The 20,508-nt window shown below is 41.7% G+C and overlaps 1 protein-coding gene across 1 annotated transcript in view; it reads left to right on the forward strand.

The window, feature by feature from the left end:
• The window catches only part of CPNE4 (copine 4), a gene marked incomplete at its 3' end in the record, with an annotated part of 615,561 nt that overhangs the window by 548,857 nt on the left and 46,196 nt on the right, over window positions 1-20,508 (forward strand). Inside the window, exons 8-9 of the mRNA XM_079705040.1 lie at window positions 15,288-15,386; window positions 19,567-19,653. Of these exons, the coding sequence (XP_079561166.1) occupies window positions 15,288-15,386; window positions 19,567-19,653 (186 nt within the window). The remainder of the gene's footprint in view (window positions 1-15,287; window positions 15,387-19,566; window positions 19,654-20,508) is intronic.

Genomic DNA, 20,508 nt, shown 5'->3' on the forward strand with positions numbered 1-20,508 from the left:
TTTTGAAGAAAAATTTTGTAGAATCCTGACTTAGGGCCAAAAAGACCAATGGTTTTCCCTTAATTAGTGGAATTACAAAGAACCTGCCAAATGAATGATTTGTACATGACCAGAGAGACACAGAGGAGAATGATGGTCTGTGTAGTAGTTGTTATATGTCCACATCTTTCAGCTGAATTAGATTACATGCCAAGCTGAATCCTCCAAGAGCAGCTGCCTGCAGGTTGCTTACAAACTCTCTTTTGATCCACATGTCAAGTCAGTACTTAGGTTTATAGAGCACATACCTGCTTGCCAAGGTAACTGTTGGCAATATGAAAAATAAGATATTACAAAGTCCATGTTTGCCAATTTGTTCAGCTCTTCATAGATCAAAGCTCCAGAGAGCATCTTAAAGGTTAAGCTTCTCAGCTGCATAGCACAGGGAGATCAGCTAGGTGCTTTGTGGCCACCTAGAGGAGTGGGATAGGGAGGGAGGGGATATGGGGATATATATGTATATGTATATGTATAGCTGATTCACTTTGTTATACAGCAGAAACTAACACAACATTGTAAAGCAATTGTACTCCAATAAAGATCTTTAAAAGAAAATTTAAGCTTCTAAGTAAGGACAGAAGGAGAAGAAGACGAGTTTCCTGTGGCTCTCTTAGAAACTCATACCAGGGAAATCATCATCATCATGGGATGTTGGGGCTTGAGTCATCAGGAAACTTTCAGATTTGCTACCTGAATATGTGGCTTTAGTGACATAAAATTAGAAGGACTCGTCATGGAAAACACATGACTTTGTGAATAGGAGAGGTGGGAAGAAAACGGATGGGATGGTAATTTCTGTGAATGAAATAATTTTTTGCTGCCTAATTATGATTCTTGACAGTCTTGGCAAGGTGGCAAAAATGAAAGCTACCTTTTTAAGTAAAATAGAGCACTCAGGATCACTAAAGTTGTCAGTAGGAGGAAGAATCTCAGAGTAAGAAAAGGCAGCTGAACTATGGGACCTAGGCTTCCTAGGAGTGTTTATTAATTAGCAGTCTCAAGGTAACCCGCTTCCCACTTAACTCTGACCCAACCATGGGCATATGGTTCTCCTCTGAGTGCTGTGAGGTCTAGCTATGACAAAGCCAAATTACTCAAACCAATGTTGCTAACAGACAGGTAAGAGCAAATAGAAAGTAAACCCAGGGAGTACTCTTAAGTGAAAATATGTGGTTTATAAGATAATGCTCACCTTCAGGGCTTATATCCCTTCCCTTCCCCAATGGGTAAGGCAATGACATTCAGGTAGTTCTTTTCCTCCTAGCACTCACCCTACAAACATGCATCCTGACTCATCAGACTTGAGACTGACAGTAGGAAACAGGTTTTAATCTTATATTCCAAGTCTGAACAATAAGTAATGACTGCCTGGGATGCTGGATTGAGGAGGAGTCTAAGTGAGGAAAGTATGATTGACTGGTGATGTCTGCAATGGACAAGGATAAGAGGATGAACAGGAAGTAGTGGGGAAATGACTATGCCTGTGCCAGGTATTTGGCATCCTGGTCTAGACCTAAGAAAGAGATACCAAGACAGAGGTACAGAATTCTCTCTTTCTCTACCCTAAGGACCTTACTCTTCCTCTATGATTAATACTTGAAATAATGCCTCCCCATTTCAGGGAAGACCCCACCTAAGAACAGCGTCCAATTTCTACAGGCAGCTGTGTTAGACTCTTGCATATTAGCCTCAGTATTCACACAGAAGAAACTCATGCTGATGGGGGAGGCATATCTTTCCATCAGCCATTTTTCTCTCTGGAATGAATCTCCATAACAGTCTCAGTCTTCCTTTTGGCCACACGGGACCTGGAGTTTCTGAAGTTACAAGTAGCTGTCACAGGCGAAAGGCTATCCCTGTGGGGTGACAGTAAACTTTACAAAACAGTCCCTGCATGAGAGGGAAAATCTGACTGTGCCTCATCTCTGCTTGCTTGTGGTGAAGTCATCCCTGATCGGCTCAAAGAGGAAGACAAGTTACAAAATAGCTGTAGTGAGGGGAAACCTGAAGAAGAGGGGAAATTGATTGCTTTAAAGGCAAGTGGCAGTAGGAAAACTTAGTGAAAGCAGGGACTAGGCAAAGGAAAAAATCATGAGTCTGGGGGGACCTAAAAAGAGGAAGCCATTCTAGATAAAGAGGAACTGACAGATTCTTCATACTGGTCACCCTCCCAAAGATCAAGCTAGATGGCAAGATGAGACTGAATATCAAGGTACAGCCACCAACTTTAAATCTGGATCTGAGAATAAAGTCCCCATCAGTGGTGGGCCTCACACCAGCCCAGAGCAACAGTCTAGACAGGGTAGCACTGAAACATCACAAGTCAACCTTCTCATCCCACATGTAGCCTGGTGACAAGTGTTTACACAATATGATTGATCACCCTGCAGTTCGCTTTGTCAGCCAGTCATGTAGTTAATTACATGTTACTCTTGGGCACTATTATAAATAATGGTATGGCAAACAGTGCTAGGTTTAATGGTCCTTAGTGTTCCGCTATTAAATTGATGACACAGCTACATCAGTATTGATGAACAGGGATCTTCTCCATCAAAGATAATTTATATCCCTTAGCATAATGGGCTATTCTGCTCCCATTTTTGCCAAGGCATCATTCATACTGATACAGGCAATGAATCCATCAATAAAGGAGGAACAAACATATTTTGTTTTGTAGTTTTTTTTTTAAATCCCCTGATAAATGCTGATCATAAGGAAACAGGGATTTTTGTATTGCTGACACAGAGCTTAAGGAAAATGTAAGCTCACCATAAAACTTGCCAAAACAGAAAAATAAGATGGATTCAGGAGAAAGAATTTGCATCCAAGCACAGCTTCTCCAGAATGTACTGTCCACCTGCCTAGGGCATCCTTCTTTTCCACTCACTCTACAAATACACAGCCAAGTTCCTTGACCAAGTAAGCTGTGTATTATATACTGTGTATTATGCCCTAATCTTGGAAATTATTCACAATACACATTAGCAGGACCTGGAGTAGGGGAAGGCAAAAGGAGTATTGACACAAAATTTAAGGAAGCTGTCACTCTCAGCTTTATGCAAGTGGCAACCCTGTGCTTGTGGTGCCCTAAGAACAAATGCCTCCTTAAATTTTGTGCCCTTGATGGCTGGTTGGCCTCACGTTGGCATTTCAAAGTCTGCAATAGAGAAAACTGTTTAACTTCTATTATCTCAGGGTAACCCAAGCTTATTTGAGAATTCAGCCCTTTTTTATTTTTTATTAATACCCTATTAACCTCCCATAAACCTGGTGCTCTATGAAATGAACTTTTAAAATGCTTTGCTACCATATGGATTTTGATTTCTGCCCTTTAAAATGATAACCTTGATGTGGAGAATGCAATTTAGATGGAAACTTGGGTCCATTTATCATAAACCACCATTGAAAATACATTGACTATTATGAAAGCCAGAAAAAAATTTTTAATTTTTTTCCACTACTTTTGCTGCCTTTTAAAATAGTTATTGATGAGCCCGTTACTAGGAGGGCCTTCCTATCAGTGAATGGATGGGTTTACACCCATCCATGGGTAAAGAAGATCTGTGTCATCTCCCCAGAGACAAATAAAGCTATTGCTCTTTACAGTGATAGAAATGGAATGAGAAGAAAGGTTCAATTACTTGGGTAATAAGTCTGATAAGCTAGGTCAGTGCCCCTGCTTTATACTGTCAGAATCTCAGCTCTCTGCTTGTCCATCTTGCAAATGTGTGTCTGACTCCATCTAGATGTAAAGAATAAGGTATCTTCCTGGATGACTCAGAACCAAGCCCTCCTATCTCGCACGAAAGTGTTCGACTCAAAAGTCTGTCTATAATAATTATTGTTTAGAAGAGGAGAAATGATTCTCTCTGACAAGGAGAGTTTCACCAGTAGCAATTTTAGGGTAATAACTTAGTACTATTGTTGGGTTTTCTTGTTTCATGTAGGAACTGTGTAGACTCTTCCTCACACTCACTAAGTAAGCAGCATAGCTCAGGGAGGTATAGATTGACCAGGAAGGGCTGGTTCTATGTAGAAAGGCTAAGTGACAGAGGGACCCCACCACAAGGAACTAAATGAAATTAATAAAAAGTATTGGACTACCGGAAGCTTGGTTTCAAGTGTGGCTGGGGTAAATCTACACAAGACTTCAGTCAGAAGCCAGTTCCTGGATGAAGACTCAGGATCCAGACCAGGGTCAGAAGTGATGTCAGCCCACAAGAGACATGGGTGAGAGGGTCCCAAGGAGTAGCCAGGCCCTGAAGAGCATGAGCATGCAAGGTCCCCTCGTGCCCAGAGGATAAGCTGGATGCCCCAGCAAGCCAAAGAAACATTGTAAACACGGGAACAGAGCAGGGACCAGTCAGTGGTGGTGATGAGGCAGGAGGATCCAGAACAATGTTTGTGACTGGAATGCTTCAGTTATTTTATACTGTCTATTGATAGAGGGTTAGTCCAGTTTAAACTCCCAGAATTGGCTTGGGCGTGGCAGCAACAAATCTGTTTTCCATAAACCATTTCATGAGATTGGTTAGGAATGGCTCGTTTCTCCATGCTTTTAGGATCTGTTTTGTTCCCTTGTTTTAAAACCTCCAAGTCTCGAACACCTATGATGGTTCCACGGGCAATAATTAAACAAGAGAAGCAAGTAAATGAGCTTATGTCGGAAACACACTGTAATCAAGCTGCCTGGCTGCACCGGGGCTCCCTCCTGGCTGCCGCGAGCGCCACGTTGCCAGTTTGTGGTTTTCAGACTGATTAAGCCATACGAATCGAGTCATCTGTTCTTTTCTGGTCTTCAAGCGCCTTTTCCTCCTCAGGGACCAATGGAGGTTGCCTCCAGGCATCAAAGTACAGCAATCAATAAACCACGAGCAGCATGGCTCATTTAGGAATAAAGACACAGGCATTCTTCTGGAAGAAACAGTGATTACCTGTCATGAGTCTGGAGATTCACGGTGTTTATTAGAGGTCAAGAATGTGGGATTCAACATTTGACATGACCAAATACTAAACTATCCCTTGGGCCTCAAGCCTATTCTTCCTGTGATTCCTACCCAGGTGAATGGTACACTGACTGCATCACCCAAGCCAGAAGCTTGTGGGTAACATCATGAAATTTTATTGTGTATATGATTTATACTTCAACAGTTGATTAAATTTAAAAAAACATATTATTAGGCATATAGGAACAAACGTTCAATAAACTTCAGTTTGCCTTTTACAATAAAAAGTCCCCATCATTTAGAAAAAAAAAAAAAAAAGATGTAAGGAGCAGAGTGAGGTAAATGGCGCTGACCCAAGTCTGCAAGGGGAACTCGTGCTTTGAGATGCTTCTCCCACTGAGCACCTGGTTTGAGTTTCAGAATTAGAAGGAGCCCCATCAGTCTGGACATAGGGTGCTGATGATGAAGGTGGTGCACCCCCAGGATGAGCACAGAGCACCCACCCCTCACTGCCGCTGGACTGCATGTCCCAGATACTTAGTGTTTCCTCTTGAGGTGGAGTCAGTGAGTGAGGGCAGGCCGGGCAGGGAAAACAGGTGGTGGATGACTATGCACAGACTCAGGTAGGGGTCTGCACCTGGAGTTAAGGCAAGCTGTTGTACCCAATGTTTAGTATGGATTTGAAAATAAAGACTGGTGGTAGAGCGTACATTTCACTTGGTCTTGCTCCATCAACTAAAGCAGGACCTCTGACCTCCCCTCCACTTTAAAGTTCACTTTTCAATTATTTCTTTGAAAATATCAAGCAGGTTCTTGCACATGCTCACCCACATGTCATTTCAGCTACCTCTGGCATGGGCCATGCCCCCATCCTCTTCCTGTGCATTGCCTCCCGTTTCTGCCTCCCCTGAAGTTCACTGAGGGCCCTTCCCCACTCTCATTGTATCAGAAGCTCATGTGAAGTATTAACCCCCAGGCCAAGGGGAGTCACCTTCCACAGATACGAAAGATTTCAGCACCATTTTCTCTCCATTGCTGCTGCTGCCTTGGTACATGTGTGCTTGAGTGTATGGATGTCAAGGCTGCGCCCTCTAAGAGGCTGCCAGACATGCCTGCTGCTGCTGATGCTGCTGCTACCGCTGTCGTCCTTCTGCCCTCAGCCCCCAGCAACACCTCCCCTGCATGGAGAAACACTGAGCCCTCAGGATGCTCAAATCTGGGCCTCTTAGTGCATCTAACCCCTCTGTTCTCCTGACCTACATAAGACCCTGCTATTTTGTGAAAACTTTTCTTTCAAGCTACTTTTCTACTTACAGCTCCCTCCCCAGAACTCAGACATGAATCCATAGGGGTTAGACCTGTGGAAAATTCTGAGCGACTGTCACCAGACTTTACTCAGCGTTGCCCCACTCCTCTAAGATGCAGTTCTTTGTTCTTGGGCCCATCTTGTTGCCCCACTCTCTCCTCACCTTAGGTTCAGTCCCCAGAAGATACTCAGGCTCTCATACAGACAGACGTCTGCTAGTCCTGCCCACCAGCCCAGCAAAGATGACTGCCAGAGATGCACATGGCTGAGGCCCCAGCCCTGCCCACCATTTCTGGAGCTGTACCCAGCTTCATCCCTGCTCTACTGTGAAGATTTCTGTCTTCGCTCCCTGTGGCATCCTGCTCTGCCAAACCTCAGAGGTCCAAATCAGAGTGTTCATGTTACAAATCGGGGAGCTACTTTAAATTCCCATCCAGCTAGCTGAGTTGATGTTCGAAGGTTATTGCCAAGTCTGCAGTGAGTAAAAGCAATCAAGTGATGAGAAAATAATCAAAGGGACGTGGACCCTCTTCCCATGGACACACACAAGCACCAGAATAGCAAATATACATTTAATACTTTTTTTTAGATGTTTACAGTCCTGTGTAAACCATTAAACCAATTTGTGTTAAGGGTTGTCATTAAATTTTAACAAAAAAGAAGCCATTCCGAGTACTAAATTATGAATGAAATTGTCCCAAATCCCTAATCATAGCCATCCTGAAATATAATTTTATGTATTTGCCTAAAACTCCTTAAAATGATAGAAATCAGATTGCCTGATTTCCCAAAAGCTGCAGTTAGGAGACTGGTCTAGACTAAGTGATGTAAGGACACAGTTTGGTTCCTATGTTACTTATTCTGTTAGCATTTAATTTTGATGGTCTCAATTTAAAATTCTACCTTTAAATGAGCTCAGTAAGGCCCCACCTAGATTAATCATTCTGGGCAGTCTTAGAGTGCTTATTATCAAAAAGAACATTAAAGATGTATATAAGTATATTCTTCCCTGAGAGAGGTCAGACATCCATGATTTAGTTGGTTAGTTAAAAAAAAGAAAAAGAAAAAAGGCCTACCATTGAAAAGGCACATGGCATGAGTATGTTATGAAGCTATGTGGTATAATGGAAAGGGTCCTGAGTATGGAGAAATAAATCCAGGTCCACAGCCTAATTCAACTCTTGCTATCTCTGTGCTTGGGAATAAGCCACCTTCAGTTGCTCTATTGAATTTTAAGATCACCATCTATGAAAATGGACCTGCCATCTCATGGTGCTCTTGTGAGAATCACCATGAGAAGATGAACAACTGACTTTCAGTTGTCCAAGGGGTATAAATATATCTAGTGAAAGAAAACAAAGGAAATTGTCTTTTTATCTTGTTTATGGTTTCCTTTGCTGTGCAATAGCCTTTAAGCTTAATTAAGTCCCATTTGTTTATTTGCTTTTATTTTCGTTACTCTAGGAGGTGGGTCAAAAAAGATCTCGCGTTTTATGTCAAAGAATGTCCTGCCTATATTTCTTCTAAGAGTTTTATAGTGTCTGGCCTGACATTCAGGTCTTTAATCCATTTTGAGTTTATTTTTTGTGTGTAGTGTTAGGGAGTGTTCTAATTTCATTCTTTTACATGTAGCTGAACAGGTTTCCCAGCACCACTTATTGAAGAGGCTATTTTTCTCCATTGTATAGTCTTGCCTCCTTTGTCATAGATTAGGTGACCATAGAAAAGACAACCCTCATAATGGGAGAAAATATTTGCAAATGAAGCAACTGACAAAGGATTAATCTCCAAAATATACAAACAGCTCATGCAGCTCCATATCAAAAAACAAACAACCCAATCAAAAAATGGGTAGAAGGCCTAAATAGGCATTTCTCCAAAGAAGACATACAGATGGCCAACAAACACATGAAAAGATTAAACAACATCACTAATTGTTAGAGAAATCCAAATCACTATCATTATCTCCTTTAACAGGGAGAGTAGTGAATAGAAATACAACATCATTAATTATTAGAGAAATGCAAATCAAAACTACAATGAGGTATCACCTCACACCAGTCAAAATGGCCATCATTAAAAAATCTACAAACAATAAATGCTGGAGAGGGTGTAGAGAAAAGGGAGCCCTCTTGCACTGTTGGTGGGAATGTAAATTGATACAGCCACTATGGAGAACAGTATGGAGGTTCCTTAAAAAACTAAACATACAACTACCATATGACCCAACAATCTCCCAACTGGGCATATACCCAGAGAAAACCATAATTCAAAAAGACACATGCATCCCAATGTTCATTGCAGCACTATTTACAATAGCCAGGACATAGAAGCAACCTAAATGTCCATCAACAGAGGAATGGATAAAGAGGATATGGTACATATACACAATGGAATATTACTCAACCATAAAAAGGAATGAAATTGGGTCATTTGTAGAGACATGAATGGACCTAGAGACTGTCATACAGGGTGAAGTAAGTCAGAAAGAGAAAAACAAATATCATATATTAACACATATATGTGGAATCTAGAAAAATGGTATAGGTGATCTTATTGGCAAAGCAGAAATAGAGACACAGACATAGAAAACAAATGTATGGACACCAAGGAGGGAAGGGGTGGGTGGGATGAATTGGGATATTGGGATTGACATATATACATTATTGATACTATGTATAAAATAAATAACTAATTAGAACCTATGTATAACTCAGGGAACTCTACTCAATGCTCTGTGATGATCTAAATGGGAAGGAAATCCAAAAAAAGAGGAGATACATGTATATGTATAGCTGATTCACTTTGCTGTACAGTAGAAACTAACACAACATTGTAAAGCAACTATACTCCAATAAAAATTAATTTAAAAAAAGAAAATAAAGGAAGTAGTGTTATATTAATCAGTTATTGATAAATAATTAAGAATTTTATGACTTTAGTATAATTATCTCAGACTTTGGAACAGAAAGTTGAAAAAGGAATAAAGATGAAATGCCATGTAACTAGGGAATTCTGGATCTGAAAGGACCTCAGAGAACACACTCCAGCTCCCATTCCCCAGACACCCATTTCATAGAGAAGGAAACTGAAACACAGAGATACTGAGAAGACACCCTAAGGTCTCACAGTGCTATCTGCAGAGCGAGGACAGAACTTGGCCTGCTGCTTCCCAGGCCCTGGCCCCTGTGTCTACAAAAATTAAACTGTGTCCACAATCCCATGCAGACAATCCTTTGCCTGTGCCTATGTCTACCACCACCAAACATATTACTGAGTTTGATCATCTCCTTTAATAAAAATTAACCAGTTGATTGCAGTACCTTCCCTTTGCAGTGTGGAAACAGGGCCAGTCTGAGGACTGCCATCCACTCAACTCAAGGAGAAAGACCTTTTTCATGAACTCATCACAGATTTGTCTGAGTTCTTACTTGTGCCCAAGAACTGTGCTAAACCCGATAGAAAGCTGAGTACTCAGAAGTTTCCTTCAAGTAGTTGATAGAGACCAGTGGTGACCACATAGCTGGAGACACGTTAAAGCAGATGTAAACAGATTGCAATGGAAACTTTGGGGGTGGTGTTACACCCCCAAACCAAGGTGTAACCTTGGTTACCAAGGAGCCAAGAGAAAGTGGACAGTGAACCCTACTTCACCTGGACAAATGACAGGTTACAATGTTAAAACATATATAAAAATTTAAAAGTCAAGGGAAGAACAGATTTCCTTTAAACATGAGAATTCTGCAGTGATGAGCTGCAGTTATGTAATTTTATAACCATAGTTTGGGAAGCTCACCCTGGCCTTCCAGGACCTGGATCACATTCAGATCCCGAGAACTCTGATGTTAAAGCCAATTGTACTTTAAAACCCAAAATATTCCATAATAGCAGGAGCTCATTCACTTCTCTGTGTCTCAGTTTCCTCATCTGTAAAGTGGAGATGACAATAATAGTGTCCCACTGATGGGGTTGCTGTGAAGATTAACTATCAGAGCATGTCAAGGGCTTAGAACAATGCCCGGGACAAAGTAAATGTTCAATAAACTTTGGCATATCAGTATGAGAAGACCGATTGTCACTGAAAACTCACTTCTTAATATGAAGGTATGAATGCCAAGGGAGAAGATGAGGGAAGGTGCGTCAGCCAGGGTTAACCAGAGAAACAGAACCAGTGGAAGATAGACATTAAGAGATTTATTGCAAGGAATTGGCTTATGCTGGTGTGCGGGCTTGCTGGACAAGTCTGAAATCCCTAGAGCATACCCTCAGGAAAGGCAGGCTGGAACTCTCAGGCTAACTGAAGTTAAGTTATGGTCCAAAGGCAAAATTTCTCCTTCCTCAGGGAAGCCTCATTCTGCTCTTAAGGCTTTCAATGGATTGTATCAGACCTACCCAGATTATTAAGGAAATCTCCTTTACTTTGAGATTTCTTAACAGCTTTATTTAATTGATTACATAAAGAACTGTACATATTTAATGCATATAATTTGATGAGTTTGGACATATGCAAACTCATATGCATATGAGTTTGCACCTGTGAAACTGTCACCAGAATCAAGGTAACAGACAGATCCCACATGTCCCAACATTTTCTTATATCCTTTTGACTTGTTTTGTGATAAAAACACATAACTTGAGATCTATACTCTTAACAAGTTTTGAAGTGCACAACGCCATATTACAAACTATAGGCACAATGTTGTACAGCAGGTCTCTAGAACTTACACATCTTGCATGACTGAAACCTTACACCCATTGAACAAAAAGACCCCAATGGCCCCACCCCTCAGCAACCTCTATTATATTCTCTGCCTCTATGAGTTTGACTGTTATAGATGCCTCATAAAAGTGGAATCAGGCACTAGTTGTCCGTCAGTGACTGGCTTATTTCAGTTAGCATAATGTCCATCCAAGTCACAAATGGCAAGATTTTCTTCTTTAAGGCTCAATAATATTCTATTGTATGTATATACCACATGTTTTTTAGTCATACACTTGGGTTATTTTCATATCTTGGCTATCGTGAATAATGCTGCTGAAGTTAACATGGGAATGAAGATATCTCTTCGATATCCTGACTTCAGTTCTTTGGATGTATACTCAAAAATGAGATTGCTGGATCATATAGTAGTTCTATTTTTAATTTTTTGAGAAGCCACTATACTGTTTTCCATAGCTGCTGCACTGTTTTATATTCCCACCAACGGTTACAAGGGCTCCAATTTCTCCATATCTTTGCCAACAATTGTTATCTTTTGTGTTTTTTTAATAATTGTCATCCTAATAGATATGAGGTGATATCTCATTGTCATTTTGATTTGCATTTCCTGATAATTAATGATGTTGAGTATCTTTTCATATACCTGTTTGCCATTTGTATATCTTTTTTGGAGAGACATCTGTTCAAGTCCTTTTACCATTTTTTAATCAGGTTATTGGGGTTTTTTTTTTTGCTATTGAGTTGTAAGAGTTCCTTATACATTTTGGAAATTAATCCCTTATCAGATATACAGTTTGCAAATATTTTCTCCCATTCTGTAGGATGCCTTTTCATTTTATTGATGGTTTCCTTTGCTGTGCAGCAGATTTTTATAGCTCCTGTAGGAGTTTGATATAGTCCCACTTGTCTATTTTTGCTTTTGTTGCTTGTGCTTTTAGTATCATATCCAAGAAATCATTGCCAAGATGAATGTCAAGAATATTTTCCTCTGTGTTTTTTTTTCTAACAGTTTTACAGTTTCAAGTCTTATGTTTAAGTCTTCTATCCATTTTGAGTTGATTTTTGTGTATGGTGTAAGGTAGGGATCCAATTTCATTTTTTTGCTTGTGGATATTCAATTTTCCCAACATCATTTGTTGAAGAGACTCCCTTTTCCCCGTGATGTATTCTTGACACCCTTGTCAAATATCAATTGACCATATATGTATGGTTATTTCTGGGCTATCTGTTGTGTTCCATTGGCCTATAGATCTGTCTTTATGGGAGTACCATGATGTTTTAATTCCTATGGCTTTGTAATATATTTTGAAGTGATGTCTTCAGCTTTGTTCTTTTTCTCAAGATTGCTTTAACAATTCTGTGTTGACAAAATTCAACACTTTTTCATGATAAAAATGCTCAAAAAACTAGGAATTACCTCAACATAATAAAGGCCATATATGACAAGTCCACAGCTAATATATTACTCAATGGTAAAAATGTTAAAGCTTTTTCTCTAAGATTAAGAATGCCCTCTCTTGCCACTTCTTTTCAACATAGTGCTGAAAGTCCTAGTCAGAGCAATTAGACAAGAAAAAGAAATAAAATCCATCTTTGTCACTTTCTAGATGTCTAGTCAAGTCACTTGACCTCTCTAAACCTGTGACTGATACCTATGAATGGCAATAATAATATTGTCATTTCAGGGTTATCATACAGGATTAGAGACCATAAACACAAATGGCCTGGGTTCATAAGAGATGATCATTTAGGACAAGCTCCAAAATTTAACTTCTTTTAGTTCAAAGATTACCTATTGTTAACTGTGTGGTGTTGGAAAACTTACTTCACCTCTCTGTGTCTCAGTTTCCTCATCTGTAAAATGAGCATAATGAAAAATTGTTCTGGGTATTAAGTGAATTTACATATGTAAAGTGTTCAGAACAGTTTCTGGTACCTAGTAAGCACTATATATGTTGTAATTATTATGATTTGCTGTTTTGTGGTTGGCAGAGGGAATTAAGTAGGCAGGAAACCTGGACTTTCGTCTGCACTGGGTGAACTTGCAGGAGTCACTTCCTTTCTCTTCCATTAATTTCCTTCTCTGTAAAATGAGGGAGTTGACAAGACCATCTGTCGAGCTCAGACATTTTAAGATGATATACCTAAACTACACTGTGAGCTGTGGGAATGTGGAAGGCCTCCTGACTTGTAGACGGTTTTGAGCTGCCGCTCTGTCACCAATCTGTCAAAGTTTCCTTATTGATTCACACCAAGAACCTGCCTCGGTCTCAGCTTTTCTGCAGGGCAGTTGATCTGTTTACTTTTCACCATGACATGTTCCTCTGTCAGATGTTTCAGAGCTATCATAAGCCAGCTTCATGGCAGGGAGAGAAAGACCGTGGTTTTATTTTTCTGCCTCACCGTGTCTTCTTTCCTCTGGGACCCTTCTGAGAAAGGTCCAAACAGAATTCTGCAACTGCCATGATGAAAAATGCCACCGATTTAAGAAGCAGGGCCCATGTAAACAGCGGTGCCTGCCCCCCAGGAGGCCAGGCCTGGAGCCCTGTTGGGCCTGACTCATCATCCAGCCCAGGGGGATTCTGCCCCAGAGAGAACAAACGTCCTGAGTGTTATGGTGGCAGGTGGAAGGAGGGCAGTAACTAACCGAAGCATGACGGGAAATCTAAGAGAAGGCAGAGATGACAGATAGGTGGTTTTGCTTGAGATTTGGTGACAAACCAAAGTACTACATACATTCCCTCTTATCTTTTCCTATATTCTAATAAAGAGATTAAAAGAAACACAAGGGAGTGTTGAAAAGACTGTTTTGGCCCCTTTGCCTTTTTATCTGCTTCCCCCCAAGATAGAAGACAGAGTATCTAAGTGTCAGACTCAAATGTCCCAGGGCTGTGTTCACTACTGGGCACAGTTAAGAGCCTGAGAGGCAAGGTCCCAGAAACACACTTCCTTCTCTTTCTGTGCCCAGGCCGGGCAAGCTTTCTTTTGCTTCTGGCTCCAGGTAATGACTGTGTGAGTGTCAGGGTCAGTAAGGAGGGGCTGGCAAATAGAGAGAAAAACCCCTGTTGTGAGTAACTGAGATCAGTAGACAAGTGTTTGACAGTGTGATGTTCACAGTGCACATCCTGAGTGATGTTTCCCACTGGGTGGATGTTGATACAATCCACTGTGACAGAAAATAGATGAGTAGGAATAAGTTTGGGGGGGTGGATTATGTTTCATTTGGGGCATATTTCATTTTAGGTCTGTGTGGTATCCCACAGGTCACAAAATAGATTTACAAACCAGGTTTTCCAGGCCGGACTGGCCAGTGGGGTCTTCATCCCAAGAAAGAACTAGGCTGCCCCTTGAACCCCAATATTCTAGGGAAAACCTCTGAGTAAATGTCTCCTTGCTGCCTCGATCTTATCTGACTTCTGGGGTTCCTGGCTGCAGATCCCTGGTTTTAGATGTAGAAGTGATATCTGAAGTGCTTGAAACCCTAGTTTAACCTCCGCCCTAGAAAAAATGGGGACTCCCTCTTCATCTAAAGATGTGTGACCAAGCAGAGGGATGGCTACTGATTTAATCTGCATCACACTGCAAAGTGTTACTTGCAAGCCCAGAAGTTAGCCTTAGCGGTGTTAGATGGAGCCCTCTTGTTGGAAGGTCGCATCTTACGTGTGATGGACACCTGCTTTTTACCAGTGTAACTCACCCCTCACTGTTCTTCCCCGATTTTTCCTGTGGGTACAATTAAAGATCTCACTTTTTGCTCTCTTACTTGTTTTTCTTAGCATCGCTCTTTTGCCTTCAGAAAAAAAGAAAAGAAAATGTGATTCATATGATCAAATCATTAAACATAAGCTGCCACTGTGGAAGCTACAGGCATGGACTCAGGCACCTGATTCCAGCTGTAAACCACAGAGGCTCTCTGCTGCGGGAGAAACAGCACTGGAATTAGAGTCAGGATACCTGCCTTCAAATCCCAGGTTTTTCATTCACTGGATGATCCCTTTTCAAGTGACTTATCTCCTTTTGGTCTTACTGGCCTTACCCGAAAAATGGGCAAATTATTAGTCACTGCTGCATCACAGGGCTGCTTGAAGATTATGACAAAAAGTCTAAGTAAAACCAATATAAACCAAAGGGATACCTCTTCCCACATGCTGTCATCCTAGAATTTTGATCCAGACCAACTGTCGTTCATCAAGTCTTCCTCATAAAGTTTGCATTGCCTTCAGCTGCTGTGGATGAATTCTTAAGTTTAAAAAAAAATACTTATTTTCTCTTGCAGTGCATAGTATGGGACTGGGACTCCAATGGCAAACATGACTTCATTGGAGAATTCACCTCAACATTCAAGGAGATGAGAGGAGTAATGGAAGGAAAACAGGTACGTGGTAAGCCCCTCATGGCATTTCCCCCAGACTCGCCTCTCACAATGCTTCCCAGCTATACACCGAGCAGCTAGAGGTGAGACATTAATACATGATTAAACGTGGCCAGGAGGGAGCATGGTGGGAACTGAAATCTGGGTTCTACTGCCAACCCAGCTCATAGCAATTGGTTGTGACTTTGGACAGGACCCTGCTCCAAGGTGGTACAGTTTCTCCACTGGCAAAATGGAGAAGTCAGATGAGAAAGTTTCTAATTTCCTTTAGCTGTGTAGCCTTGGACAAGTGACTTAATCTCTGTGTGCCTCAGCTTTCTCACCTAAAAAAAAATGAAGGTGATAATGGTACCTACCCAGTAGCATTCAGTGAAGATTAAATGAGATAATTCATGATACGCACTTGGCAGGGTGTCTGGAACTTCCAAAATATGTGCTGGTGTTATTATCATGTTACAGTATTCTTTCTAGATCTACATTTCCATGACCTTGTGGCATTAATTACACATTTAATGCTTTGGGCAAATTATTTGATTACTCCAAATTTTTATTTTGGGCACCAGATTTTCATCTAGTCTCACCATTTCACTCTTACACTCTTGATACCAAGACATAAACCCAAACACTACCACATACCACAGGGGTACATAAGGGATTTCATTGCATCACACAGAAGCCTACACCTCCTCTGTGTATCTCTCAGACACCCATACTCTGATGGATACATACGTACATCTATTGGTCAGTTGCTGTCATCTGGACCCTGATCATGTAACTTCTTCTCTGATCTGTTCAGGATTCACCCACCCAGTGTCAGCTGCAGAACCTGAATCTCTTTGGCTGAGGGATTTCTGTGGCTGCTGGAGCCTGCTCTACCCACGCCTACTGCAGGCTGGACATGTCGGGGGATTCATACACATTTCAGGGACCAGCCCTCAACAAACTGCTAGTGGGAGATGGGATATAAATACCCCAGCTCTCTTGCCCTTCAGGCGGCAAAACTCTGAGGCATGCTCTGTGAAGTTGCCCAGAGTTCCCCAGCAGGAAGCAGCCCTGGTTGCCCATAGGGTTACCTGAATGGATCACGTACCCCTTTTTGGCTGCTTCCCTATTTCAATTCCCCACTCTTTTATTGTTCCTTCCTGGTATTACCTCTCAGATGAATTACTTGGACTTAAATCCTTGCCTCGGCTTTAGCTTCTGGAGGAAGTCAAACCAAGCTACCTGCCATCCTTACTCTGGGAGCCACTGTCCCCATAGAACAAAAAGGAGTGACAGCAGAGAAAGACTTTTTCCCCTAAAGACCCTGTGCCTGGCCTGCTCAGAAGTGCTGTTTGGGGAAGATTGTCCCAACTCACTGTTCAAGTTTCTCCTTTCACATGAAGTCAAGATGTAACCAGACTGGATGGAAATAAACTAATATTCTTTAGAACCAGAGGCTTAATATGAATCAGGCCATTTGTTGAATACCTCCCTTTGGCCTGAAAAGTCAAGGGCAGCTTTCTGCATAGCTCCCACAACCTGCTATATACACTTTTACATACCCAGCATTTCAGGAAACTTGTCAGACACACAGAGACCTTCACCCACGAGCAGGCTTGCAGAGTTTCAGGGGTACAATGAAAATGAACACTAAACTATAAATAAAGTCACTACCCAAATAACTAGGAATTTATCCAGAGACGTTGTTGCTTCTTTGAAAGTACAAGACCAGGCTCTGTTGAGCTAATAAATCAATGACAGTTATCCATACCACCCAGTAGAGTTCTAAAGAGTTTTACGAAGTTTTGCCTTGTTCTGCTTTACAAATAGAAATAGCCAAACCAGTAAACATGGGAAACACTTCATCTTTAGAATCCTAGGAGGATATTATAGCATACATCACAATTGAAGCATGCCGAAGTCTGATGCTTTCAAACAAACAGAAGTGAATCTTGAAGTCCCTCTGAGGAAATGGATGATATGTTACTGTACTTTTCTGTATCAGTGAGACACCAGAAAGATTTTGGTACAACCACTCAGTCCCTATTCTGGCACGTTTGCACCCAGGGAACTGTTCTATTATTTATTGACTCCACTAACATTTACTGAGGAGCACCTGCTAAGTGTCAGGCTCTAGGTGTGACATGAGTGCGCATCAGAGTAAAATATAAATATGAATCAAGTAAACAAAATATGTAATTATACATTGTGACAAATGCTATAAAAAAACTGAAACAGTTTAGTTATAAAGGTATAACATAGAAGAGATCAGCTGAAAAGGTGACATTTAACTTGAGGGCCCTAAAAGATGAAGTGAAACCAACCATGTAACAAGCAAGGGAACAGTATTTCAGGCTGAGGGAACAACATTGCAAAGTACTGAGTCAGGAAAGACCTTGGTGTGATTAAGGATCTGGAAAGAGACCAGTGTATCTGGATCAGAGAAGGTGAGGGAGCCATGCATGAGATGTGGTCAAGGACAGAGGCTGAGGCCAGGAAAAGCAGATTCTGATAGCTCGGAGAAAAGAGTTTCAATTTTCCTATAAATGTGCTGAGAGCACACTGAATCCACAGTCTCCAATTTAGTAGCTACTGGCTACATACACCTATTTCAATTTCAATTTTAGTAAGTTTAAGTTAAATTAAGTTAAAATTTCAATTCCTCCGCCTCTTTCTCTCTCTCTCTCTCTCTCTCTCTCTCTCACACACACACACACACACACACATACACACACACACACACACACACATGCCCCAAGTGCTCGTGTGGCTAGTGTCTTCCACATTGATCGGTGCAGACATGAAATATTCCCATCATTGTAGAAAGTTCTATTGGGCAGTGCTGCAAAGGGGTCTAGGCTGGAGAATGACATTAATTTTTTAAAGATTACTCTGGCTACTGTGTAGATAATCAATTACAGAGAGAGACAAAAGAGTGAGGCAGGGAGATCTGTTAGGAGGCTACTACCATAGGCAGGACAGGAGGTCGGCAATCTGGTCTGAGTTCCCCTGGGAAACTTCTCTCTGTTCCAAATGGGACTCACTCTTGCACTTGTGCCTACACATCTGAGGTAGCTGAGATGTTTCTCCACGTGCTCTTTCATCCTCCAGGACACAAGCTGAAGCTAATACATGGTGAAAATGTCCCAGCAGCAAGAGGAGGGCAAGCCCCAGTGCACAGGGGCTTGTCAAGTCTCTGCTCATATCACTTTTGCTAACGTCCCATCAGTCAAAACAAGTCACCTGACTAAGCTCAGAGTCATTGTGCACTGGGAGGAATGGGTCATTGGCACCAATGCTCTATCAGTCTACCCACTCACATCTGCCTCAGAAATTGCTTCATTTTCAGATACTTCCAATTGTCAGAGAGTGAAAATTTGTCTTCTGAGTAGAAATCCAAGGATCTACTCCCATAGGATAGTGGGCAGGAGCATTCCATGACTCTTGGATGTTTGACTTTGTCAGTGGTCAAGATGCAGTTGGCTTTGTCCCCTGAAACCTTCTGTAGGCTGGAAGGGTTGAGACCTGTTCACCCTTTAGCTCCCAGCTACCTCCTCAGTTCTGATTCTACCCCTCACAGAAGCCTCTCTGGCAATCTAATGTGCCACCGTTGTGACTGTGTCAATCCATTATTTTAGTTCTCTGTGAAGTTAAGCAAACTTATCATCATCCCCACCAGCTTCCTGTAGCCAGTATTCAATGTCCCTCAGTTTTCCTACCTCTTAAGTCAATTCCCAGACACTAAGACTCAGCATTTGGGTTACTCAGCTGTGTGTCCCCAGATCTCTCCTTCCCTCTGCTGCTTAATTTGATCCCATTAATAGCAAGCATTTATAAGTGTCAGGCACTGTTCTAAATGTATTACAGGGGTTAATCATTCAACCCTCACAGTAACCCTCTGAGATAACTACAATTATAAGCTCCATTTTACAGAGGAGACATGCAAGGGATAGAGGAATCAAGTAATTTGCCCAAAATCACACAGCTGGAAAATGGAGGAGCTGGGATTCAAACCAGGCAGAGGAATGTCAGAGCCTCCCACTGCACCACTCCTCCTTACTGCCCTTCCAGATGTGAGGGGATCAGCTAGAGACCATGGGTCAGCCCTCAAGTCCATCTGCAACAGTGCCCAGGGGCCTCGTCACAAATGACTCCACTTCTTCCTGAGCTGGCAATCATGCTATAACCTTTCTTGTTTCAGGTGCAGTGGGAGTGCATCAACCCCAAGTACAAAGCCAAGAAGAAGAATTATAAGAACTCGGGCATTGTGATTTTGAATCAGTGCAAGGTATATACACAGTCCTTGTCTTCCAGGGGTATGAAGCTAAGGCTGTCTGGGAGGAAGGTTGTGTGGACAGAAGGAGAGAGTGTCAAAGAGATATGATCTTTTTTAAACAAAAATCAGAAAGTCAAGGTATTAATGGACATACATTGTAAGCATGGATTGTCTTGGAGCTGTGGTAGGCCAATGTCACCATCCCCTCCACAAGGACAGTCCTGCCCCCAAAGATAGGAGAGTCCTGGTCTGCCCAGGGCAGCACCAGAGGGAGGCCCCCAGAGCGGGTCACCAACATTTCTAAAGCACCTACTCTGTGCCTATCCCAGAGTTTGGTGCTTTATATGTGGCACCTCCCCTATGCCGAGGGGGTACCATGAAAATAAGACAGTGGGGGAAGGTTAAAGGGCCTAAAAATTCCTCCCAGAGGGGCTCTAACTTCGCAGAAAATCCCATCTGGGAATAATTTTGCCACTGGTTGAGTACTTACTATGTGAAAATAACTATAATGCGTTCTGTTTACTCTTACCACAACCCTGAGATTTCTACTTTCAAATGAGATTGTGTAACCAGTTCGTCACACACATGGTAAGTTTAAGAGCTGAGATTTTAGTCTCCGTCTGTCTGACTCCATAACGTAAGACTTATGTGCCATCCAGTTTCTCTCTATATATATCAGGTTCCTTCACTCAGAGTTGGCCTTTCCTGGCTGCCAGGAGCTGCAGGAGCTCATCCTTACATAACAAGAGAGTAAAGGAAAAGACTGATGGGTCTGGCTTAGGTCACATGCCCACCCCTTGAAACAATCACTGGAACTAGGAGATAAGGCTTATGATTGGCCGTCTGGGGTCACTGTTTTAATAATGG

The sequence above is a fragment of the Hyperoodon ampullatus genome (assembly GCF_949752795.1).
Source record: "Hyperoodon ampullatus genome assembly, chromosome: 5".
Lineage (NCBI taxonomy): Eukaryota > Metazoa > Chordata > Mammalia > Artiodactyla > Ziphiidae > Hyperoodon > Hyperoodon ampullatus.